At 38.6% G+C, this 25,996-nt stretch overlaps 1 protein-coding gene across 1 annotated transcript; it reads right to left on the bottom strand.

Moving 5' to 3' along the window:
• Positions 1-10,800: 10,800 nt before the first annotated feature.
• Positions 10,801-24,985, bottom strand: WDCP (WD repeat and coiled coil containing). The gene is made up of 3 exons (XM_036380949.1): positions 23,066-24,985; positions 14,158-14,278; positions 10,801-10,967 (listed from the first exon to the last, which is right to left on the bottom strand). The coding sequence occupies exons 1-3, from the start codon at positions 24,983-24,985 to the stop codon at positions 10,801-10,803; spliced, it is 2,208 nt and encodes a 735-aa protein (XP_036236842.1).
• Between the last annotated feature and the right edge of the window lie 1,011 nt (positions 24,986-25,996).

The following is a 25,996-nucleotide window of genomic DNA, read 5'->3' as shown; positions in this document are numbered from 1 at the left end:
GGGCTGTGGCGGGCACCGCCTTCCCGCAGGGCCCGGCCCGCCCCTCTCCGCGCCGCCCGGCCCAGCACGGCCCAGCTCCGCCCGGCCGCGGGGGGCGCCGGCGCCGCTCCGCCCGCCCGGCCGCTCTGTGGTGGCGGCGGCGCTCTATGGCCCCGCGGGTGGGGCCTGCACGGGGCGGGCGCCTCGGCCGCTGCCGCCCCCGATCCCCACAGCGCCCCTGAGGGGCCGCGGACGCTGGCCGGGCGGCGGGAGGGGATGCGGACTCATAAATCAGAGCATATCTGCAGATGGGAGGCACCCATCGAGCCCAGCTCTTGTGCGCAGCACCCCCCAAGAATCGCACCGTGTGCCTGGGAACGCTTCCTCAACTCAGGCTTGGTGCTCGGACCGCTGCCCTGCGGAGCCTGTTCCAGTGGCCAACCACTCTCTGGGTGCAGAGCACTTTCCTGATATCCAGCGTAAACCTCCCCTGACACATCTCCATGCCATTCTCCCGGCTCCTGTTACTGCTTGCCAGGGGGATCGGTGTCTGCCCCTCTGCTGGCCCTCATGAGGATGTTGAAGATCACAATGAGATGTCCCCTCAGTCTCCTCCAGGTTGGACAAACCAAGTGACCTCAGCTGCTCCTCATAAGGCTTTCCTTCCATATCCTTGCCATCCTTGTGGCCCTCCTTTTTATATTGTGTGATGTCCTTTTTATATTGTGACACTCAGAACTGCACATGGAACTCGAGGTGCAGCCACACCAGTGCAGAACAGAGAGGGACAATACCCTCCCTTGACCAGCGATCAATGCTGTGCCTGATGCACCCCGGGGTATGGTTGGCATCAAGCAAAGCATCACCTGCCAGGCTAAGGAAGTGATTGTCCTGCTCTTGTCATTTCCATTGTCCCCAGGGGTCATCCACCGTGTGACACTTCCACACAGGACCTCCAGCCTGCTCACACCCATGTGGCTCCTGGAGAGGCCTGAGGAAGTGGCACAGAAGAGCAGAGATGCCTCCAGAGCGAGAACATCAGGGCCCTGGTGTTGTGTATCCCATCCCATGAGGTGGTCACACTGAAGCAAGAAACCATCTAAATTCAATGCAGAACTACTCCAATACAACCTACCTGGTCCTGATTTATTGTGTTGAGCATAGCTCCTTATAAATCTCTGAGGCCCTTTAAAAGTTAATTATATTGTGTGACTGTGCCACTTTGCCACTCCTCGGCACTGCAGAGCAGTGTACCAGATCATTGTACCAGTTTTGAAACCCACACTCCTGATAGGATGCTGAAACACTGGAAAAGGTGCCATAAAAAGAGCTGCCAAAGGTGTGGGAAAAACAAAATGCTTAAAATAGTTGCAAATATGTAAGGTCAAATATGTAAGTAGCTCCAACTTAGCCAAAGAAGAACACTAGGTGGTGACTTGGCCATATAGCATGAGTGCCTGTACAGAGGGGAAACAACAGCACAAAAAAGCTCTGAAGTTAATGAAGGAAGGTTTAACACAGAGCTGTGGACAGATTCAAATATGTAAGACACATCTGTGAGTCTGACTGACCAAACTGCCATCAGAGCATCTTCACATTAAAACTTGGTAATTTTCAGAGATATACAATCTTAAATAGTAAGTCATAGAATGGTTTGGGTTGGAAGGGACCCCAAGATCATCTCGTTCCAACTCCCTGCAGCAGGTAGGGAGACCTTCCTCTAGATCAGGTTTCTCAGCCCCATACAGCCTGGCCTTGAAACCCTTTGGCAAAAGACATCCCCTCCACCCTCCTCCCCACCACTGGCTTACCTGAACAGCTCAGTCAAGCCAATTTCCCAAGAAGTTCTGTTACACAAATGTGTGATCTGTTCTTACCTTCATAATATCCATTTTCCTCAGTGGTGAGTCTGGCCAAGCAGGATTGTCACTTGGTGTCTGGGACCCTGACCCACCAGCTGGCTTTATTAGACAAAAACAGTTTTCTGACTATAATTTTAGTCTCACAAATAATTCTGTTGAACAGCAATGATATCACTATTTTTTAAATATAAAACTTAAATTGACCATCCATATTAATAGACAGAAATAAACATTTAAACCACAGAGACCACAGTTTAAGAATACCTCAGAGACATTTTTATGGTAAATGTCTATTTTTGTTTCCTATGCATATAATTATACAGTTAAGTACTTTTAAAGACTTATTTTCATAATGTAACTTGTGTTATATGTAAACTGCTAATAGAGTTCAACAAATGAACTGAAAATATCACAAAAACTCAGAGTTAGTTGAAAATCTGCAAAATAATATTTCCATTGAAACGGAATTGACTCAACCTACCAGAGTGCCAGACTGGTGTGCATGTAGTTATTATTACACCAGTTGTTTATTTCCATGCCCTACAGTGTGTGTCTTATTTGTGTAACCACAGCCTGGTTATTTTGACATGTAGAGCAGCATGAAAAAGGCTGGAGGCTGCTTGGCCAGCAGCCATGAGCCATGGCTGGTCACACAGCCACAATATGCACAGGCACAGTGGTTGTTCCTCAGCAGCTGTACTGCAAATAAATATCTCTGGTTTTCTTTCTTTCTTTTCCAGACTTTCCAAGCTGTTCACTGCTGATACATATGATGTGGCTGTGACTTTGGGGGTTATAACAACCTAGAACCCCCTGGGGGAAGTCTGTAAGGTAGAAAATGGCTCAATGAAATTATGCAAGGAAGTGTTTTTTAAAGGCTGAAATGAGAGAAATCATTTCCTGTGGTCATGCTCATTTAAAGCACACATCTTGGCTTTTAAAAACATGTGATTGCATTGAGTCAGGCTTATCCTTTAACACTGAGCAGACACACAAATCTGTTCTCAGGCCCTGCATGGAGAGCAGATTTGCCTTCTCATAACCTAATTTGTTGTATCATTTGGGTGTCTGCTTTTCGAATTAGTTGAAACACAACATTAATAAGAATATAGGAGAGTCAGAGACAGAAGAGTTATGAATACCTTCTGGAGGGAGGGAATGGCAGGGAAGGAAGGTGAAATGGTTGTGATGAGATATGTAGAGTTGCTGGATTTTCTCTCTAGATTTTTTCTTTGCTCTTACTGAACTTGTACATATTTAAAGAACATGATGTTACAAAGGAAAAGAAAAATTTAAAGATAGTTTCTCTTAGCTTCATAAGCATAAATTTAAAACATATATATATTTAATCTAGTCTATGGACTCTACTGAATGAGCAAATTGATCTCATAATTGTATTTCTTAATGGGAAAACTTAATGAGGCACTACCATGTAATTTAGACCTCTAAAATATTATATGGTAAAGCCTAGGATCAGCAGCTAAAAGATACAGATGTTTTTTGTGTTTTTTATTATCAGGTTTAAAATGTTTCTTCTTCATTCTGGGAGCTGATTAGTAATGAAAATAAAATCAGATGAGCAATTTTGCAGAAAATTGCCTCGTTCTGAGTCAATATCATGTTGTCAGAAGAAGTCAGACAGTGCTGGGGGGTGTGTGAACAGGATCATTGTATTGTGTCTGCTCGGCTTGGCTGGGTACAGCCAGACGGGCTCACAGGATTTCCACAGCACAGGCAAAAATGAATTTTGTGCTCTGTAGCACAAAGTCTTGCAGGGGGTTCCTTGTGGCTCCACGCTTTGAGGAATGGAGAGGATCAGTGCAAATTTTGGGGATTAGAACAGCGGCAGGGTGGGAATTGCTGCTTTTCTCTGCAGCTGTAGCTACCACACCTCTCCTAAAGCAGCTACCGTACAGGTCACCTGAGGCCTGCCCTAGCAGGTTGTACTGCACAGATACAACACTTTGCTGGTTGCTGTAGAGACAAAGGAGACTCAGAACGTTGTGTATATTAGTTTTCAAACAGTTGGTTGTTTCCTGCACCGGGAACAAGGCATGGGAAATGTACAAAACTCACACAGGAATGTTTATCACCCCCTGCAGTGGTTCACGCTGTGACAGCCTATTTTTTCTGTGTGTAAAAACCTGCAGCAGTGCTTTTCAGTGTCTGAAACAGTTCTTCAGCTGAGTTCTGCCCACTCTGTTGCAGTTCAGGAGAGACGATGCACGCTGACAGAGGGCAGAGAAATGGGATCCAGGGTGGATGTCTGTGAGAGGGGCTGAAGAGTGGTGTTGCATAGAGAAAAGGAAACTCAAAGGAGACCTAATGGACAGAAAAGCTTTCAAGTATTTAACAGACAGCTGCCCCAAACAAGGATCCAAACTGTGAATAGTCAAAACAGACCTTCCAGACCTGGAAGTAAAGACCCTGGAATAAAGCTTTATGCCAAGCTGATACTCTTGTGCTGCTGTGGAAATGCTACAAAGTGAAAATCAGTCTTGTGACTTCTCAGTTTGTTGTATAAATAACACACGAAACCAGAATAGCATAATGTATGTTGAAAATAAGATATCCTCTTAAGAGTCTTTCCATTTTAAAATTGAGTTGTGTAAATCAGCCATGTTGTAAACAAGAATTTTTGATATGACAGTGTGCCTTTGGAATAATCTTTGCAAGGGCATTTCCAGGCATACATCTTCAGAGCAAACAGTATCTTTTTTAAATTACACATCCTTGTAACTGGGCTGAATCCAGAACCAAGTTGATACACAAATCACATAATTACAGATACTTAACAATATCTTGTGAAAGAGATTGTTCAAATCTTAATCTTTCTGGTAGGCATCTGGATTCCCTTTTCCTTGTGCCCCCATATATACACATCTTTTCTCCTTCTCTGTAAATGTTGCTGTGAGAACCCTTCCTTGTGCCTGTAAACAATTCAGTCCTAGATACTTCTGTCTCCTACAGATAAATTTTCTATTTTCCTTTTATGTAACTAATCTGCAAAAGTACTTCTTTGATCTTTGCTGCTGCTTAGGTTAATCCTGCATTTCTGGCACACTGTTGTCGTGCACAGTTTTCTTTTATGCTATTAAGAGGTTCAAGTGCTTTGAGATAACAGTGTATCAATGAAGATCAGTGTCACTACATTTTGTGCTGATAACAGTATCATTGATATCTAAATAAAATGTTAATGAGGAAAGGTAGACATGAAAATGGAGCTGACAGCTGTGTACAAGTTACATGAGCATAAGAATATTTACAAACTGAATGAAATCGTGACTTGTTTGAAGTTCAAGGGAAACTTTGACAGTACTTTGCAGTGGAGCCAGTATTCTGACTTTTCTTCATTTGACTTAGGTGAACTAAGTTTCTGAGGGAAAGATAGCAAGGGAAGCAATTGGCATTACACAAATTAGATGGTGTTATGCTGTCTGAGGTGGGAAACGTAATAAATGCAATGAGCCATATTGAAAATGCTCTGAAGTGTTACAATTAAAAAGAAATTTATTGATATTTAGAGAGACATGGAATTCACTGACAGATAAAAAGAATGAGCTATGATAGCAGGAGGCATGTTAGTATTTGTTGGTCTGCCTTCTCTGCTGGCACAATTGTGCAGCTGAGCTGTGGGTTGGATTGAGAAATGGATCCACTTTAAAAGTGTTTTGGTTGGTATTTTTAGCCCCATAAATGCTTGGGTCTGTGTATTTTCATCCAGACTGCAGGATGAATGAAGAGGGGTCCAATGGAGAATGAGAAATCCTATCACTGGTATTGCTTTGTAAAACTTCACCTCCAGCTAAATTTCCATAAGGGCATCAGACCTTTTCTTACACAGCAAAAGTTTATTTTTTTGATGGCTAAAATTAGTAAATCATTGTGAATTTTTTAATATTTTTATAAAATAATGTTTGAGAACTGTGTCTTTCTATACTACCTTTTATATTTTTAAAATTTATTAAGTGTGTTTGATTGGAAGGAAGTGACTGTTGCCTCTGAAGTGACCTAAAAGTTTGCATTTGCCCAGAGTTTGTTTGGTTTTGTCTGTAGTGTCATCCTGTGGTGTTTGGATGCTCTGCTGGCTGTGTGCTGCCTTGTTTGGTAAGATGCCATGGTACCTGCACAAGAGGGGTGGATCCTTCCCACTTTGGAGACTCGAATGAGGGGTGCATCAATGTCATTAGCTGGGGGAAAATGGCAGCTCTCTCCTTATCAATTAGATAATAACACTGTCAGGAACTACTGAACCTCAGCAAAGTGTGTTTGCATTTAACATCAAAATTGTGAAATTGCCTCAGTCTGTTAAAAAAATGAAACCATAACATTGACTAATTAACATATATATAAATACATAAAATTACTATTAACATGAAACCACTAAAACCACTAAAATTAATTTCAGTTGTGTGTGACAATGGAAAATAAAGTAATACTTGCATGTGTGAAATTTCATAACTCCTGGGATTTACCTTGTCTAACTTCACATGCTTAAAAGTCAGCTCAGATGAGTTCAGCTCCAAAGGATGGGTTAGTCCTATCAGGTATTGTATGTTGGGTTTTTTAAGAAGTTAGGCAAACATCTGACAGGAGTTACTTCAGAATAATTGGCACTGGTTTGGGTTAGAGAGATAGTCTTTTCAGCTACATTTTGGGTAAGAAAATGGTCCAGGACTTGTGGTTTTCTGTTAAGGCAGGAAAACCTGAAAGTAAAAATAGCTAAAAATAAGTTCATTATCCAAGCTTGGAAATACAGAGGAAAATGAGAATTGGGGGAAAGGAAATTAGGCTTGATGATACTGTTGATACTATTTCAGTGATTGAAAATATATTAAAGAAATTCACATGAGTATAGAAAATACTATTCTAGAGTAATAGAGGGAAGAATGGAAGAACTAGTTGAGGGTAATGCAGGGCCTCCTTTATACACTTCCTGCTGTGATATCTTACTTTTTAGCTACTATAAAGAATACCAAAATAATATTTCATTGTGCACAGTCAGCATCATAAATTGGCCAGCAGAATTTCAGACTACTTTGATTTTGCTGGGTTTCATTTGTATATTGTTTTATTATTGTTCTCATGAAACCATTTTAAAAATCAAAAAAAAGAAAAAGTCCATGTGGAATACAGAACTTCTGTAGTTAGCACTTTCTCAAGAAATGGGCCAGTACAAAAAAAATCATGAAAAGAAAGCGACTGTTGCATGCTTAGCAGGCAACTTATGGAAAGTGTAAGGTGAGTTTTAACTTTGAAGCAGATTATACTTTTAAGTAAAGCTGTAGCAACTCCTAAAAATATACTGGGATGCATACAAATGTGCTGGCTAAAGATGCAGAGTAATTAAAATGGAAATTTAGACTTTGTGGTATGTTGTTTATTTCCCACAGGGGAAATGTTTTGGAGGAGTTGGTACCCCATTTAGACTTCTGAGTGCCACTGGTTTGGCATACTGAGTGTCATCATTCTGCTTCCACTTCTAATTTAAGCTCCTAGTCTTCCTAGCTTTCCTCTGGTTTAATTACAGACTACAGACTTCCCTGCTGGGTGGCTCTGGACACGAGCTTAACACCAGTAGTCTCCTTATTCTTCCAGAGGGCACTGTCCTTTCTGGTGACTGTCTAGTCTGGTGACTGTCTAGTCTGGTGACTGTCCTTTCTGCTGGTGAAAAAAGGAGCTAAAAAAGGGGGTTGATGCTTCATGACGTTTGGATGATCTGAACAACTCCCCTTTCCTACACTGATCAGTTTTGGTCCTGTAAAATAGCATTTGGGGAGGATGGTGAAGGCTTCTCAGTCTATGCTTTTGTCCTTTTCACAATCTCCTCTCTGCTCAACTTGTTTAGTACAAACTCTCTCTCCACATGCCTTTATCACTGTTTTTGCAAATATCTTCTGTACAGCTTGTGCTTAATAGAACAGTTGTCTTTTATCTCTCTACTTCACTGATTCTCCATCTGTTCTCCATCCAAATCAAACCTGAAAGTTTATCCTCTGCTTTGCATAAATCTCTTCAGCACTTCTTCCAGTGCTTTTATTGCTTTCAATTTTAACTTTACAGCCCTGTGATAGACACTAGATAAGATAACTCTGTACTGTGCTGTTCTCCTTAATTATTACCTGAAAACAAATATTTCTTTGTTCAATTTTTGTCCATTTTTGAGTGTATCTATATGATTTAAACCCTTGTTTTCAAGCATATTTATAACAGTATACTCATAAATGTGGGAGCAGTTCTATTCTTTAAGAGTATACAATTTTAATTGATGTACAGTATTTTTCTTAAGCCTTCCTATAAAATTTTAAGTGTCCAAGATAAACTGGAATCCTTGTTCGTTACCAGACTATTTGTGCTGGCTGATGATGGCACTTTCAGGTAGAATGGCTCCTACTTAATCTTTGAATCATACAGCAGGGGAAACAATGTCACCAATATATAACAAATCCAGAAATTCATTAAGCATCACAGAACTAAGTTTTTAATTTTATAGCTAGTTACTCCCTGAAACGAACTGTTTTGTCATCTGAATATTTGTTCTTTTTTAGCTCGACCAAACAGAACCAAACCAAACTTTGATAGCTGTTCAGAGAATCTCCTTTGATTTCTGATCTCCTCAACACTCAGACTGTTTTATAGAAGAGTAATGCATGGAAAACTAAAATGGTAATGTGACAGAATGACACAGAAATGTCTGGTTATAAGTTCTGGGGGATCTTTACTGCCTGGATAGTTGCTGATCTCTGCTAGTTCAGTTTTCCACCTTCCTAGAGTTCCCCTATAACATTTCCTGTGTTTCATTAGCTTCAATTTGAGCAGGCCAAACTATGAGATTAGCACCCATAGAAGATAATATTTGTGAAAAAAATTTATTGTAGTTTTTTCCTTTATTTGTCCCTAAGTAGTCCTCTAAAATAGATCCTCCCATCATTCTAGTTAGTTATAATTAAGTTTTATTTTGCTTGACCATAACATAAGCATTGTAAATACCCAAGACTTATGAGCCACAAAGATGTTATTCAAGGGTATTTGCAGGATTAGATACATCTGCTGTCTTGAAATGTGCTATGTCCTTTAGAAATCTGATCATGTCTTCCCTCACCATGCTATGTCTGTGAATCTTTGTGTTACTTATTGTTACTTATACTTGTTGCTTTCAGTGAAGGAAAGCACAACTTACATCAAATTCTTAAAGCAGTAGTAATACAAATACCCATTTGAACACAATTCTAATGCAAAGAAGCAGGAAATCCAATTAACCCAATAACTATAAAGTAACTGATGTGTTTAATACTTAAAAAGTCATATTTATTTGTTGTTTAGGATTTTTTTCTTTTTTTACAAACAGGGATGCTTCTTGAAGCTACTGAAAGATATCTTTACAAACAAGGTAGTATAAATATATTCCATGGTATTGCATGTCTGTGGTTATAGGTGATTTATAGGTCATTTAGAATGATGATTCCTTTGTTCCTCGGAGGATACTTGCATGAAGAAGACATTTAATTCAATGAAATGAAACTGCTTACTTATTTCAAGAATTGAAATAATTCCTTATGAGATTCCTGGCTGCATCACTGCAATGGTACTAATACCAAACCTCCAAAGCCATTAAGGTCCTTCAGAGCATAGCTCTACTGTCTTGATCCAGCCTTTGTATGGGGTGAAGTATTGTAACTAGATTTTAGTATCTGTGCACTATGAATGGGCTTGTCATAGTTCCCAGGAAGAGAAAAAAGACTCCCTAGGAGTACAAACAAGACCCAAAATGCACAGTATGAAAAATAACTCCTAATAGTAGCTTAAATGTCCTTCCTTGTCTGTTTCCTGGCTGTACAGGGTGAAGCAGGCATGACTTTCCATGGTTCCAGCAGTACAAAATGCCCTTGCACACATGGTTGCTCACTCTACTTTATCCTTCTCTTTGCATTTCAATGAGGAAAAATTAGGGAACTCATTAAGTTCTTCCCTTATGCCTATTTCTATCACCTTAATCACGACAGTTTCATTCCCATGGACCTGCCTGCCTGACTCTCACCTGTATCTGTATTGTCTTTTGTCTCTCAGGGTGAGGTTCGTCTAGCTACAAGCAAATGTTTGTGTTCAAACCAGTCCCCCAGCTTGTGTTTGCAGTCAGTGGAAAGGAACAGGCACTTATTTACTTTTTTAACAGGGACAATTCACCACAATCAGTTTTAGAAATCTCTGTTAGGGCATGAATAATCTGCTGTAGAAGTGCTTTTCTTTAATGACTGATCATGCAGGAGGGTAGATGAAACGTTCAGTGTATACACCTGCATTTAGCCAAATGAAATTTACATTCAACAGCTTTGATCAACATCTTTGATCCTCAGTTAATCTTGCAAGATTTTTTCTTTCTCTTCTGTGTGCATGTTTAAATCTACATGCTGTGTAAGACAGTGACAGGAGACAGTGATGCAGCCTTTTTAGTATTTGAACATTTTCATATAAAAATTAGGCATTTCTGAAAATATTGCAGGTTTCCATGGGATCCAGCTGGAACAGAAAAGAGGCTGTGACAATTTTCTTTCTTTTTCTTTTTTTTTTTTCCTATCCTGGTTTTCCTTAATGAATATAAAAGCTCTTTAGTTGTATTTTGTTCAGGTTTTATGTTAAACTGTACCACCTGCACCAGCTAGATTTGTTGTTACTGTTCCTCCAAGAACATCCTGACCTCAAGGTAGACAATGGTCTCTTGGCTCCAGCCATTAATAACAGCAGCTGTGGTGAACTTCACTGTAGGTCCAGTCCTGCCAAAGGAATAGTGAGGGTCCAGCCAACCCCAGGATGCAGCTATAGTGTAACCATGCCACAGATTTTGCAGTTACAATACACAGAAAGCAGTGAAGACAGCTTTCTAGTCTCTCAGTGTCTGAGAGCACAGAATGTCTCTGTATTGTAGGAGAAAAGAAGGTCATTGGGGTTCTTTGTTCAGAAATTATGTCACTCTGCTTGGTGGTCGCATTGGGATGCTTTTTTTGTAGGAGTGACCTCCACAGACTTCTGAACTGTCAGTTCCATCCCTTATGATTATCTCTTGTGTGGCTTTGAATATTAATGGCACAAAGCCGTCCTTGTCTGCCGTGAGCACAATCCAAGAAGAGCCTACAAAAATTAAGTAAGAAAAAGAAAATGAGTGCACTGCTGTGGTTACGTAAATGTAGAAGCACGTTTCTAAAAGTCAATGAGCATGCAGGCAGAGCAGGGTTTCTTTTTGTGCACTAAAGCCTTATTACACTAATGACATTAAGGCCTGACAATCCATGCTCAACACACCTTTGTCCAGATGCAGTGAGGAGCTAAATGAAAGGTCTTGCAAGGTTTGAGGCATTTTGTCCCTTATTTATATTAAGTTCAAACACAAGGTGCATCTTTGCTAGTTCTAATGAACTAAAAGTGTCTTCATCTTCTGAAAACCCAGCCAGCCTTTCAGCTGACTTTTGTTCTAATGACATCAACTTCTGCTTAGCCTTTCACTCATCTGCTCTACTCAAATAATGAAGAGATTATAAAAACTGGAAAAGTTGCCAGCAAAAATGATTGGCTGTACTTGCTCTAGAAAGGAGTAGGGGTCTCCATCTCATTACCATCAAGCCAAGATTGTTCCATGTATTTTCAGATTCATATAGCAAATAGAATAAAGTTACACCTTGAAGATTATTTACAAAAGCTGCTACAGTAAAATTTCTTGTCTTTTAATTATTTATAGAATCTTCTCCTAAAGAGAATGAACAAAATATGGATGACATTTTTAATCCTTTTTTTCAGAAAAAAAAAAGGGATGAGATTTAAAAACCAAAATACTTCAAAACATTTTAGGTTCTCTATCTGTATTGCATAGAAGAAAATAGACCTCCACCCCCTTTTTTTTTTTTTCTTTACTTTTCTTAGCAAATTGGCTTAAAAATGAAGCTGTATTTATTTTCTTTAGTGACTCATCTGGCTTTCTTTCTTGCTGGATATTGCAGTTCTCATAGAAAAAAGTGAATTCTCTATTTTTTTCCAGTTTGACACTGTATGGAAAAAAAAATCTGTGGCAACTTAAAACCATTGGGGGAGCCTTTATATGACACAATTTCCTTAGAGCGTGTGATTCTGTCATTATTGAGCAGGGGCATTAGCTGGGATATGAGAGAAAGAAGACCCTGTTAGGTTCTGTGTTGGGATTTTAGATTTTGGGATATAAAACTGTTTTTGAAATGGTATATGAAAAAAGGAACTGTAGAAAGTCCAAATGAACCATCCTTATTTTTGTCAGTCGTAACAAAGCACGCTCCTGGAGAAGGTAAATCTCCCCTTCTTTAACCACTAACAAAACATTTTTTCAGGCTGGTTGTATGTTGTCATGTCACCTGTTACATCATAAGAAGATTGTCTTTCCAAACCATGGATCTTTAATCTTCTGCTCTTAATACTTTCTTTCTAAATCTGAACAGACTTCAGATTCTGTGAGCAGTGGCCCTGAAAGTGGAATTTCTATGATCCAAATGGATATTCCATTGTTAATCAAATTGATGAAGCATACTTTTGTATCAGACTCTTGAAATTATTTTCATCCATTGAAATGCTGGAAATTCTCAGTGTCATTGATAACACTTGCTTGGAGGCATATCCCATGGAATAACCATAGTGTGTAGAGTGTAGTACCCTTTTACTGTGAACAATTATTATGATGATATGCCAAAAAGAGAGACTCCTGTGTGCTGCTACCAGGAGCACTACACAACAGACTCTATTTAGCATAGGTAATGGTATTACAGTCCTGGGCTTAAAGGGCAAACAATGAGGCCGAGCTCATTGCTCTTTTAACTCTGATGATCTTGACAGCATTGCTGTGGACATGAATTTGACATACAGTTGTGAAGCTTTTCCCTCCAATCTATTACTGCTTAAGTGTTTACTCATTGTAATAAATGCCAGGCTGTCATTATAATACAAGCATGCTCTTCATTACATACCCTTTAATTATGTAGTATTAAAGGATGGGAGTGATATTTTTAAACTTCACATTTAATATTTATGTCATGTGTCAAAAGAAACTTTAAGAATATAAGCAAGTACCATCTAGAACTGAATAAAGAGCTACACAACTGCTTCTGCTCCAAACCTTACAATTTTGCAGGATTTTGGTGAGTTTTAGAAAGATTGTTTCAGTTTTTGTTTTTGCTGAAAGCGTACAGACTCAATATCAGAAAATCCGAGCAGAAAGAGGGACATATTAGGATGATTCTGAGACATTATCTTTTTGATATCTCTGAAGTCTAATACATAAATTTGAGGAAAGGTGTTCTGCTAATTAAATATTCAACTGCTCTGTAGAGCTGAAAATTGGTTTTCTCAGTTCCCTTGTTTATTATGGGCACTACTTTCCAAAATCAAGAGCTGGAAATACAGGCCAAAAATGGGCTCCTCCTTGCCCTGCAGCTCTGCATCATGTTGCTGCAGAAGCCTGCTGGGAAATAGCTCAGGTCTCAACAGCAGGTAGAGTTTTTTCATATGTGTGCTTCCACTACACTGCACAGTCGAGGAAGATTCCTGACAAAAATATGAAACATGCATGTCCTTGTCTTCTGAACAACCTCAGAAAGAGGATCATGGTAGTCTGTGATGAGAAAAGCCATCAGAAGCATTATAGTGAAATGGCTAAGAAATGGCAGTTTGTGTGTTGCTGAGAGGTGTCACACAGGAACAGACAGGGACAAAGCAATTCAGAGGCCAGTCTGGGGCCAGGGATCCCCTTTTACACCTGTCCTTATGAGTTAATCAGTGGTGGGTGGTAAAAATGGGAGATTGGCAAATAGGAACACCAAGCTTCATTTTTTATCTTACATTAAAATAATCCCAAATGCTACTTATATATATATATATATATATGTATGTATGTATGTATATAATATTCTGAGAGTGAATTTTTGAATTTTTCTCCAACCTATTCTCTGTTGTCAGGGCTGAGACATGCTAGTAAGGATGGATGAAGCAAAATGCCAAAAGGTTTTAGGAAAGCAATTCTACTATTCTCCTTCCAGGTAACACAGTGTACTGATTATTTTGTCAGACTTCCTTTGCAGAGGCACCTAACATATTACTCTGCTAATAGGTAGTTTTGCAGTTACTTAGCATTTAAATTATTTCAAGAGTCTCTGCTGTATTTCAGACAAGGGAAAACACACACTTGCCAAAAGAAGTTGGTTAGCTCAGTTTACTAAAGTCTAGGGTAATTATTCTGTCACAAATGCTTCTTTTATATGCTAAAAATCTCAGGTGAAACCAGATAGAAGAAATAAAAAGAACGTACCGTGTTTCATTTCAATAACAGGCAGATCAAACAGCTGCTGGACTAAACTCAAATGGATCTTGCCATCACAGAGGAGAACGTCTTTTGTTTCTTCAGTAACTGATCCATTTGAAAAGCTTTTCTTCATATCCATGTATATAAAAGAAAAGATCTAGTTAATGGCTTAGACACTGAGCCCGAGTACTCATAAGCATTCTTCTGCTCTTACTCCTTTCAGTTCTTTAGTCATTTTGCCTTTTCTTTGTCTGTCTTTCCCATCATCATGCAGGACCATTCTAAGCACAATCTCATAGCCCAATGTGAGGAGGATAAAAATGCCTCTTTGGTTTTTGCTTTGTGAGCTCCTGCAGCTCAAAGCTGCCTCAGCCCTGTACATGTATTGTCCTGGGCTGGGTATCTGTGTGTCTGTGGGGCCTCCCTGCCTGAAGCCAGTTCAGTGGAAGGGAATGTATCATACCTGGAATAATGTTGTTCCAGATGCTGCCAGAGTAAATGAGCACTCTGCTCAGTTTCAGCTGTATGTGTGGGTGGGTTTGAGAGCCATTGGGCAGCTATTCCACCCTGGCGAAATAACCTCAGGGTTATTTTGGCACAGGGAGTATTGCAGAGAGACTGGACCTAGCAGCAGTCTCTGAAAAGCTGTCACATCAAGGTAGCTTGGGAATCCTGTGACTTGCATTGAGACAGAGGGAATGTATGGATTTACAGCCTTGGAATTTGCTCTGATATTCACTGAAAGAACACACTTGAATATAAAGGTGGCTTGTTTGTGCTTCATGAAATTTAGGTGGCCCTAAGAATCAACATCTTTGTGTTTCATCTTTCTAGTTACTGCAAGGTGCAAGGACAAAAAAATTGTAGAGCTGCTATAGTCATGGAGTGGATATATATTTGAACTTACACTTCCCTATCTGCTATAATTTAAAAGTCCTTTTAACACTGAAAATTTTCCAATGACTAAATGTTATTATGAAATAGATGTGGATGGGACATTTTCTTCTAACTAATATTGCTAAATAATATTTCTATACTTTGTCCTGTGAATTTCATTTTATTCTTTCCATGCTTTCTCCCTGTGTAGTTCCATGTGTTATGTTTTGCTTGTTTCTTTTTCTTTGGCATCTTTATGTTTGCAATACCCCCAGATTTTACATATTTGTTATGAATGACAGTCTATTTACCCAATTTCATAGACCCCTCTGTTTCATACATTCAAAAGGGTCCAAGGTAATATTTCAGAATGGATTGACAGGATCTCATCTATCCTAACTCCTGTTCTAGTCCTACTCTGTCTGTGTCTGACTTCACACCCTTGAATTTTTCTTGCTAATGTAAAACTTATGGTTGAATGAATTCACAACTGCATCTTCAATTTGTAATCTAACCTCTGACTAAATAAATGTCTCTTGTAATGCTTGTCTTCATTTCTAATTGTGCTGTCTTTTCACAGTTGCTCTCTGTGAATGTGTGCTTTTTTGCTGTGTAACAACCTTTCTAAATCAATCTCTTTCACTTTTCTGTACACAGTTGTGCTGTCATGCAACTGCATTGAATTCTGTAAATCAGAATGTCTGCTGACTGTTGCAAATGTCCTTTCTCCCACTCTGCTATTATTTGCTCATGCAGATAGTCTATGGCTGATTTTTATTTATTTATTTATTTATCTATTTTTTATTTATTGTGAGTGATTTTATTAATAAAAACCATAAAAAAATCTTTCCATTAAATATGTGAACTTTCCAACTTTCAAATGTCTTCTCATCTTTTTTCTACATTCAGAATAACCAGAAATTTGTTGGTGCATAATTAATAAAGGATATACCTAAGGAATACATCAAAGAAGTATCATTGTCTTAGTCATAAACCTATAGCAGCTTTTTGTTACAGCTGCAACTATATAAGAAAAGTTCTTTGTAATTTTAAGTATTTCCAAGTTATGTAGTACTTGGAAATTTACCAAAAACTTGGAATTTCCAAATTATGTAGTACTGTATTCTATTGAACCTAAACACACCTGAAACTCAATGGCCTGAATGTTCAGCAGTGAGTTTGTGCTTTTATAGGCATTGCAAAGGTGCTCTTTGCCTGTGCAGGTATTTGTGCAAAGCTTTGTCATTGCTGCAGTTTGTGGACTAGCACATCTAACAACTATTTCATTTTCCTGAGTTCAGGTTGGAATAACAGAGTTTATTCAAACTGGAACTTCAGTTCATGAATTATAGAAAAAAATGGACTGTACATGAGACAAGCTCATTGACTTGACCCAAGGGGTCCATTTTTCACATAGATATGCTTCAACTTAAGAATTATCAGAAAATAATCTAGCTCTGTCTGTCTTGACTTGAAATCAGTTGAATGGAAATGTATACTCAAGATGATTTTGTTCTAGTTTGTTTCCTATATAGCATTGCACATTATTATTGGAACAGCCATTGGAAGTGGAGGACATTTTTGTATACACAAAACTGCACAACACCTATTTTTTATCTGAAACAGTTTTTCAAGGACAGACCTGAAAGATCAAGTCTCAGTTGTTTGTCTTTCATCACTTGTCAGTGTTCATATGAGCTATTTTCTCTGTTACATGCTTCTGTTTGTAATGATAAACATAATCATCTTATGCATTTATTTTTGACTTTTTACAAATTCTGTCAGGTCAAGAATCTTTCTCTGTTATAATCTTCTAATTATTTAGCCTTTTTGCTTAATGCTTAGTTTAAGTGGTGATAATGTGCCTTCTCTTGGAGGAGTGTGTTCACAGATGTCATATCACAGATTACCTGATTTAAACCTGTTCCTTCTTGTGAGGCAGGTAACTCTTAGTATCCCCTTCTTACAGATGATCATACCATTACACAGGGAGCTTAAGAGATTTAGTCAAGGTCATGGAAGTAATTTGTGACAGAGTTAGAGGTACAACTAAAAGCTTGCCTTGGTGCCATAACCCAAAGACAATTTTCTAGCCAAATCTAGATTTAATCCACCTCTTCCCAAAATCTATGTCTGTTTTTGCTATGTTGTTATTTATCTCAATAGTAATCAGAGGACTTGAAATTCCCAGATTAAAATCCCTTGTGTTAGTTGCTTTATCCTAGAACAAAGTTTATTGGTAGACAAAGAACATGTTAATAACAGAAGAAACAAATATATTTCCACATACATTAGTTGTATATTTTCAGATTAAGTTTCTTTAGCCAACTTCCTGTAGTATGTCAAGTGCAACTCTTCCTCAACAAAAACCCAGCAAAAAGAAATGATCAATAATTGTTTTCCCTCACCCATGTCAGCCTGCCCAGATCAGATTTTACATCCTATTAAGGGTGTTCTGGGCAGCAGCCAGCCAGTCACAGCAGTGCCAAGCTGTCTTTCAAAACTCACATTTCAGATTGCAGATATGTAGGAGAAAAGCATCATTTACTAAGGCAAAAGGATTCCTGGATGAGATGTTATATATCTCACGTATTTGCAGTTTTCATACTGCACAATAAGTGAACATGCCTTCTCTCCCTTTTTTGAACCCCACTGAGCAGTCAGCTGGAGCTGGTTCTGCCTCTTGACCTTTTCTTCATTTTTCTTGTATTTCCTAATGCACTGCCTACACTCTCCTGCATGCTGAGATCATCTTAACGAACTTAAATTTAACAACTGATGAACCAGTGAGGTAAATGAGAATATGCTACCACTCAGAATTGTTTTTATTGATGCTGGGTTAGTGATCAGTTGAAGTCTCAGTGTGTTCTTCTTGCCCATGGATGTCTAGGAATGTAAAATGTTTTTCAGATGAGACCTGCCAGCTGTGTGCCCAGTGCTCATCACCTGCTGAAGGATATGCCTCACTGATGTGCCCACACACTGCCTTTGTTCTTTTCGTAACAGTATTGTATTTTAAATTCACAGTCATCTTGTAGTCAAATAACATGTACAGAAGCAGAAATTTCATCTCTTAATCCTGGAATATATTACTATGCACTTTATATTAGTTCATTTCATTAATTTCAATCCTTTTTTAAAATTTATTCTAGATGTTAAATAATAGTCATCCATTTACAGGTGTGAAATCCTGATCCTTTACTGAGAATATTACTGACTTTATGTCATATGCCGATTTTATAAGCGTAACTCAGCAAATCATTAATGAAACTTTTAGATGACACTGAAAATCCTTCATGAGAAAATCCACCAGTAATTTTTTCCATTTTCTTCTATATTGGTATAACTATTACTGTCTCCATTGCAGCTAATTCCTTAACCATCTTATTTTTCTTCTATTAATCCCTACTCTCTGCTGTTGAACAAATAATTTCCCCTGTGGCATATTTCAAGTACTGTACTGAATTACAGGTATTTTAAATATTCTTCATCTCCTTTGTGTTAATAATCTGTTGTTTTATAAGGGAAAGGTATCAGGTTAGCACATGCATTGTACAGTGATTAGTGCTGTAGTTGTCTAGCATTCTGTTTTCCTTCTTTTACACCCTTGATTTCAACTGTGTTGTGCTCCACTGGTGATTTCATATTTGATACCTTAGTACCCATTAGTCAGGTTGCTTTTACCTTGCCCCTATATTCATTGTGCAGGGTGAGTAAAAGCTAGTAGATTAGCTAGATGTGGGAGTTCTGTCCCAGAAGACAATGGAAAGACACTTAAACAGCTAAGGAAGAGAGCATTGAAGAGGAAGGAGAATTATGATTTACATTCTCACTGTGCCTCGTGCAGCATTGCCACAGGTGGTGTTCATAAGGTTTGACAGCTTGCACTGCTCCCCTTCCCTGTCATTATTTCTACTGTTGCTGTGATTCCTGCCTGCTTTTTGGTAGTTTCTGTTTTTATTGTGGTGGAGATACTGATATCTTTCCTTTCCTTACCCTTATGTGGGACATTCCAATTGCAACCTTAATTAACCTGGCAGAGAAGCATAAGCCTGTAAAATGTTTATGCTGGAAGAGACCTGAGGTGCTCAGAGGTGCTTAAATCCCAGTGCAGTTTGCATTTATAGGGCACATCAGCATTCCTGGTGACACAATGCTGGGATTTCTCTCCTCTTGGCTCTCTGCAGCTACTGTTTCAGGTGTGTTGTCATCTAAGATACACCTTTTGTGCTTCCATGATATTTATATGTGATCTCTACTTTCTTTGTGCAGTATGATAACTTGGCTCTATTTTTGACATTGTGTGTTCCTTTCCTTTTACACCTGTGCATCCAACAAACAAATCATCTGCTTTAACAAAAGGAATTGTGTCTCCTCTACAGACCCTGCTTGCCTGCTATTGATCAGTTTCAGAACGCTGTTGACAGAATTTCTTAATATCAAATTCCCCAACCTTTGCTCAAAATGTTATCCATGCATTAATCACACAAATTCTCAACCTTTGCTCAAATGTTATCCATGCATTAATCACACTTTCTCTTGAATACTGCAGGTCTTTCTTTTACAGTCATCCTAAATCTCTTGTTTCTAAATTTCAGGATAGCTGACTAGTTTCTTACTCCAGGGAGCAGTCATATCAGCTTCCTCTTCCATCATTTTCATGACTTACTTTCTATTGCTCAACCCAAGTCAAAATTGCCCTTTGGATTTCAGAAGGGTTCATGGTCTTATTACAGCTCATCATTTCAGCCTGGTCTTTGCTCATTTTTTTTGTGCGCCCCTTATATTCCCCTTCTTTACATCATGTATTTCTATCAGAGCTTTACTGCCATATGTTTGGATCCTTTCTGTTCATCTCCCAGATATCCGTAAAAAAATTATAACACCCACGTTTATTTTGTAGCTGACCTTTGTAGCTGGCAATAAAGCTTCCCATAGCAAATTGTATGAAGATACTATAAAAGTACAGATTGACTTATGTACAATTACTGGTCTGTGCTAAGAAAAGAAAGTAATTGTGACTAATTGCTGAAAAGATATTATTTCCTATTTAATTATGCAATATATGCTATCAGTGATATAAACTGTTGACATCATACTGCTTGTGAACAAAATGTAGGAGTTTAAAGATGTTCTTCAGATTAAGATGAATGTTATTCCTCCTGGAGAGGTTTGCCTAAATGCCTTTAATTTGAGATCCAGATTGGCTTTATTTCCACTGTAATTAGCTTCTGAATGAGACTAGTTTAAATATTCTGCAGCTGTTTCTTTTCTGGGGGAAAGGGATTGTATAAGTATCTTTTTGCAAAGTGAAACAGAAAAAAATCTGTGACAGATCCTCTTTTATTTTTTTTCTTTTTAAATAATGTCTTCTTATTGCATTTGTCTGTCTGCCCTCCCACATTCCCCTGAATCACAAACCTGCCTGTGATGAAAGAGCAATAATATTTGCTTTCCAGGGTTGAATGATCAAGTTACCTCCGGTGGCTGAATGCTATTACAAAAGTGATAGTGCAGTGACATTTCCAAAGTGTGAATGAGCATGGTTTTCCTCTATGGCTATGGGCTACAAAGAATACAGATTCTGGTAGCACTGCATAGATGTGACTTCAGAGGAGTTACAGGCAGACTTGCACTAACAGTATAAACAAAGGTTATGAAAGACTGTTAAATGAGCAAACATTATGAATTATTAAGTAATAAATGTTTCTGTTTTTTTAGTTTCCTAAGCAGAACAGGAAGTACACATAAATATGTCAATAACGCTTCTGCACAACAGTGTTCATAATTGCTCATTAATTATTGCTACATTTTTAACCATTATGTTTTAAACTTTCATTTTATTTTCTAAATGTATAAATATGGTTATGCAGTTCTGATAATTATATTCTTTAGTGCAATAGACTTCTCAATCAAGACTGAGCCTCTGCTGTGCTGGGGATTATAGAGACACTTAAGAAGACATGCACTTGGCACAAAGAGCTGGAAGATAATGGGCATATTATTGACTGGACTGCAGTGTTCCTAAAGCTTAGAAAGTTTTCCACTGGCTGATACTTATATCATAAGGCAATAAAGTTATTTCCTGACTTTCTGCTCTGTGAACACAGAGTCTGGCTGGAGCTCACAGCCCAGCTGGTCTCTGAGCTCACAGTGTACTAAACAACTCCTGAAGGAGGAACAAGGTTCAGATGTCTGAATAGAAACTAATCAAAACAACTATTTCTCTGAAAATTATTAGCTGCCTATGAAGCAAATATTTCCCTGTCTGTCTGTAGACCTTTCTCCCAAGTCTACTTTTCATTATTTTTTGGCATCATGCTGTGATCCTGTTAGATTTCAGAAGAGGGGCTGAACTATACAAGGCATTAGTGGAGACTTCGCCAGGAAAGCTGTGTGTGGGAAGGCATTAGTGGCACTTTTTTGAGTCATTGTAATGTGGTGCTAGCAGTGCTTGCTGCTGGCTTAATGTGAAACTAACCTATTCAGATAAATAAGTATTCCTTACTAAACATAGTTTTTCTAGCAGTATTTTAGAAGCACTTAATTTTTTTGTTGTTCTTTCCAAAGAAAAATAGCAGGTTAACTAATTCTTACTTCTAGTGCAAGCACGTGCACAGCAACTTCAGATCTTAGATTAATGTTATGTGTCACAAATAAAACTTCTCTTGGGAAAGGTTAATCCAATTGACTCCTAGAAACAGGGCTGCCTGCTAAATAAATAAGTTGATTTATGTTAAGAAATCAAAATTAATTTGAACATACTGGAGAACAGAAGGGCTTGCTTCTTGGCCAATAAAATCCTGAATTATTTAAAATAGACATGCTACTTTTCCACCAGAATTTGTATAATGTGTTCAAGTTAAATTATTGACTAATTCAGATCGAAAGCTTTGCTTTTATCCAGAAAACACAACACACCCGAATCTGTTTAAATGCCAAGTAAACACTTGCTAGAAAGTAATGACCATGATTGAATTGAGTCACCATTCCCTTAATGGCTTTTTAAGGAGGGGTACTTAGATGTCTACATAGATTCCTTTAAAGTTAAAGGAAGTAGAATTTGCTTCAGCATCATCACAATGCAGTGTATTATGTTGACATAATGCTGCTTATGTTGCAGTAGATAAGAATGCATTTATAATTGGCATTTACATCCTGAAAGTGATACCAGTTTTATCACTACCATCAACATGTTCAAAAATCTGATCAGTGTAATGTTAGTATTCCTGTGAATACTATTAAAAATAGTACATAGAAATAATTACCCAATCTACATTCCTTAGTTGAAATTCTTATTGAAGCCAGGAGGAAATTTGCCAAAACAAGGGTAATAGGAACATGGTGGTTTGAAATTCTTATATTTATCTATTGAAATCATAATTACATATTGATGGATTAGAAGGTTTTTGTTTGTTTGAGGGTTGTTTTTTTTTTAATATTTTAAGTGGTTATGTGCTTTACAAATTGAGTACATCTTATTTTGCAAAGAATAGCGTTGAGAAATCAAAGCAGAAATAAGCCAAATTCATGTCATATCCATTTAAATTTTCCATAAATTGACATTCAATACTTTGTTTCAGTCTTCCTGTGAATCTGGCTATCTTCAGACTTTGTATTTGAGCTCAGGTTTAAATTTATTAGATTTCTGGTGAGCTACTGTAGCCCCCCATTCATCGTCTTATCTCTGCACTAAACTAAAATATAAGCCTTTTGTAGATTAACAACTCTGGCTCTGTTCTCTCTGACAGATGCACACAAAATCAGCCAATGTCCAAGACAATTGTGCATGATCAAAGAATAAACAGACAAATCTCCCATGTTAAGTATCCTGTAAACTATACACATCATCCTGAGTTGTCATTCCAATGACAAATTATAATTCCATTTTAAATTAAGCTTGACTCCAAACCAAGGTTACATTTCTTATGGGTTGATAAGAATAAACTGCATCCACTTGATTTAAAGCTAAATAAATGCAAGATTGTTTAAAAGTTTGGTTACCTATCATAGTATTTCTAAGCTGACAAAAAGTTACCTGGTAGGTGACATGCACGACAGGCGGTTCCTGGGAACACGGGTAGGCTAAAGAAATCCTCCTGCCATTCCTAGCCAAGTCTGTTATTTCAGAAAGGCTCAGCTGTAACTCATTGAAACTGCCACAAAGTCTCTCTAAATTTCTAGATATGTGACTCATTCCTCTTTCACTTGGCAAATTGTTGTTTTTAGGAGAATTCGATGCTTCTTGGATCACATTGAACTGCACTTTAGGGGATGTTGGTCTGCTGGAAATTCTGCTGGGTGATCCAAAGCCACGAAGAGACACTGAGCGATTCATAGGTTCAGCATCCAATGTTTCCAAGGCCACCGAGGAGTCACCTGGGAGCCTTTTTTCATCCAGGTCACTCACACTTGATGAAGAGCTCTGCTCATAACTAGGGCTCTTTACTTCTTCAATGAGTCTTCTCCTGCCACTTGGAGACTGAATAACTGTGCTTCTTGGTATTAACAACTCCCTGCTTTGAGGTTGGTCTTCTGTGGCAAGGTTCTCAAAGAATTTTCTTCTCCCAGGTATATTAACAGAGGATTCAAAGTTATAAAACATATTCTGCTTAGTCTCAGGCAATGCTGAAGAATTTTCTTCCAGCATCAATTCTTTGACCATAAGACGCATTACGTACCTGTCTGAACTTGAAGATGGAATGAGATTAGAATCAGGGAACCTCTGCTTGCCAATCAGAATCAATAAGAGTTTATCTGTTAAAAAGCATAGGCCCTTTGGTCTTTCATTTTTTTCCAGCTGGATTTGTTGAATGTGAGGCATGGAGGAAGAGGTTACTGAATACACCAGAACAATATTAGAAGTATTAGAGGCTACTGCCACAATCTGAGCTCTAAGATCAAAAGCCATTATATCAGGAACCAAAATACCTGGGATGGTGACTTTTCTGGTGGTTGTTACCTTCCTCTCAAAAGTCACCAAGATCAAGTGAGAAGAATCTTGACCATTTGTTGCTGCAGAGTCTTTGCGTTTCAGAGTAATGAGAGGACTGGGATCAGACCGACGGTGGTTTGCAAGGATATGGGTCAAATCCACAGGACCTGATGAAGAAGAAGCAACTGAATCAACACCTGATCTATCTGAATCTATGGACTTTCTTCGTGTGTCCATGGAGTATTCCTCGTCACCAAGCACCAAAGCAGACTGTGAGGTTAAAGAACCAACTTCTGTACCTGAGGGCACATCAAATGCAATGCCTGCATTGATACCACAGATGTTATCTAAAGGAAGCTCAGTAGCTACAGCAATTTGGAAATCCAGAGTGGCTTCTATAGCGCAGATATAACCTCCCACATCAAAAACTGGGCAAAAGGAGCAGATATTTAGAGTTTTCTGAGCATTATCCCATATGTAGGAGTGCAGGGTACTGCCTATAGCAACTACTAAACGATTACCATCCTTAGTCCAGCAAGCACAGTGGATGAGTCCGCTGCTTTTGATCTCTGCCTTAACCCGCGTATTGTCAGTACGAACGGCGTGCAAGACTGAAGCATCTCTTTTTGTAAGCACAGCCAGGACCTCCTTCTTAGGATTCCAGACACAGCCCTGAGAAAGCAGTGGAAATGGCTCACCAACCTCACAAGTCTGAGAAATCAAGGGCTTTTTCTTCTCTGCACTGCTGTAGACCAGCTGCCAAATGCTTACGTGCTTTTTGTGCTGAACAGCGAGCAGAGCTGGGATGTCTGTAGAGCAATATGGGCCCCAGTAAAGCCCATGCACATGTTCAAATTGACCAAGAATGTTTGAGTCTCCAAACTTCAGCTCTCCATTTTGATAGTATAAAGTAGTCAGTATCACTTGCTTCCCATCTGTCCAGGCAATTCCATGCACAGGGTGGATAGCTTGATATAAAGCATTGAGGCCGGTTCTCAGCAGCTTTGCCTTTCCCAAATCCATCTTTTAGGCTTTCTTTCTAATGAGGATAGTTCCAAAATAGAGAATCCATGGAATTCACTTGCAGATCACCATGAGAAAGTTTTTTTCTCATGCCTCCTTCCCTTCCTTTCCAGCATGAAGCTGCTAATTTTCTGCTAATAATCCAAGAGTCTATATTGTGAACTCCTTCTCAGGAGGCCTGCAGCTGCTCTTCTAAGTATAAATCCATGTCAAAGCTGCTTTGGCTATGTCTTTTCCTGGGAGGAGTTATCATCTTCATGTGATTGCTAACAAGGTTTAACCAATTACTGTGCGTTTTCGTAGAAGGCTATTTTTAACTCTTCAGTGCTGGGAATATATTTAAAAATAACACTAATACCTTGACCTTCAGTGAATGAAGGTCTTTACCAAAGAGAGAGATCATATACTGGTAAGCCTAAGTATTAAGCTACAGCCTGAAATAATGACCTGACACTTCTTTCAGCCAGCCTTTGAGGATGAAAGAAGATTTAAACATAACTGAGAACTGTACAAGGCAGATTGCAATCTGTGATGGGCAGCATCTTTCAAAGAGACAAGATCTGAAATGGCTATGAAAGGAAAGTAGAAAAGGGAAATCATGCTCTGTTCTATTAGTAGTTACAAGAGAACAGAGGAAGGTGACATGGAAAAAAAAAAGCAAACACCCAAACTAAAAAGCCCCAAATACATAGTCTAGAAGCAAAGAGACCTGATTAGTGTTTAGTGTTCATTTTACTGGGACATACTTCCTAGCCACAAATATATATTGATTTCTTTCTTGGTCATCCCAGCCACTTGTATCTAAGGGCTGTTCCCTCATTATACAGACAGAATGCAGAGAGGAATCCAAAAATTTCCTATTTCTCCTAACCGTGCATTTTCCCTGCATATGTGTAACATAACATCATGCAAGATCCTTGAGTTGTCAAAGACCAAAGGACCCAACCAATAAATTGCTGTAGCACAGTGGGGCTGTGGGAGGATACAGCAGTTTGGGTGGGCTGTGTTGTT

This window comes from Molothrus ater, chromosome 3, assembly GCF_012460135.2.
Source record: "Molothrus ater isolate BHLD 08-10-18 breed brown headed cowbird chromosome 3, BPBGC_Mater_1.1, whole genome shotgun sequence".
NCBI lineage: Eukaryota > Metazoa > Chordata > Aves > Passeriformes > Icteridae > Molothrus > Molothrus ater.
The sequence above is the reverse complement of the archived record's forward strand: the minus strand, read 5'-3'. Positions and strand labels throughout refer to the sequence as shown.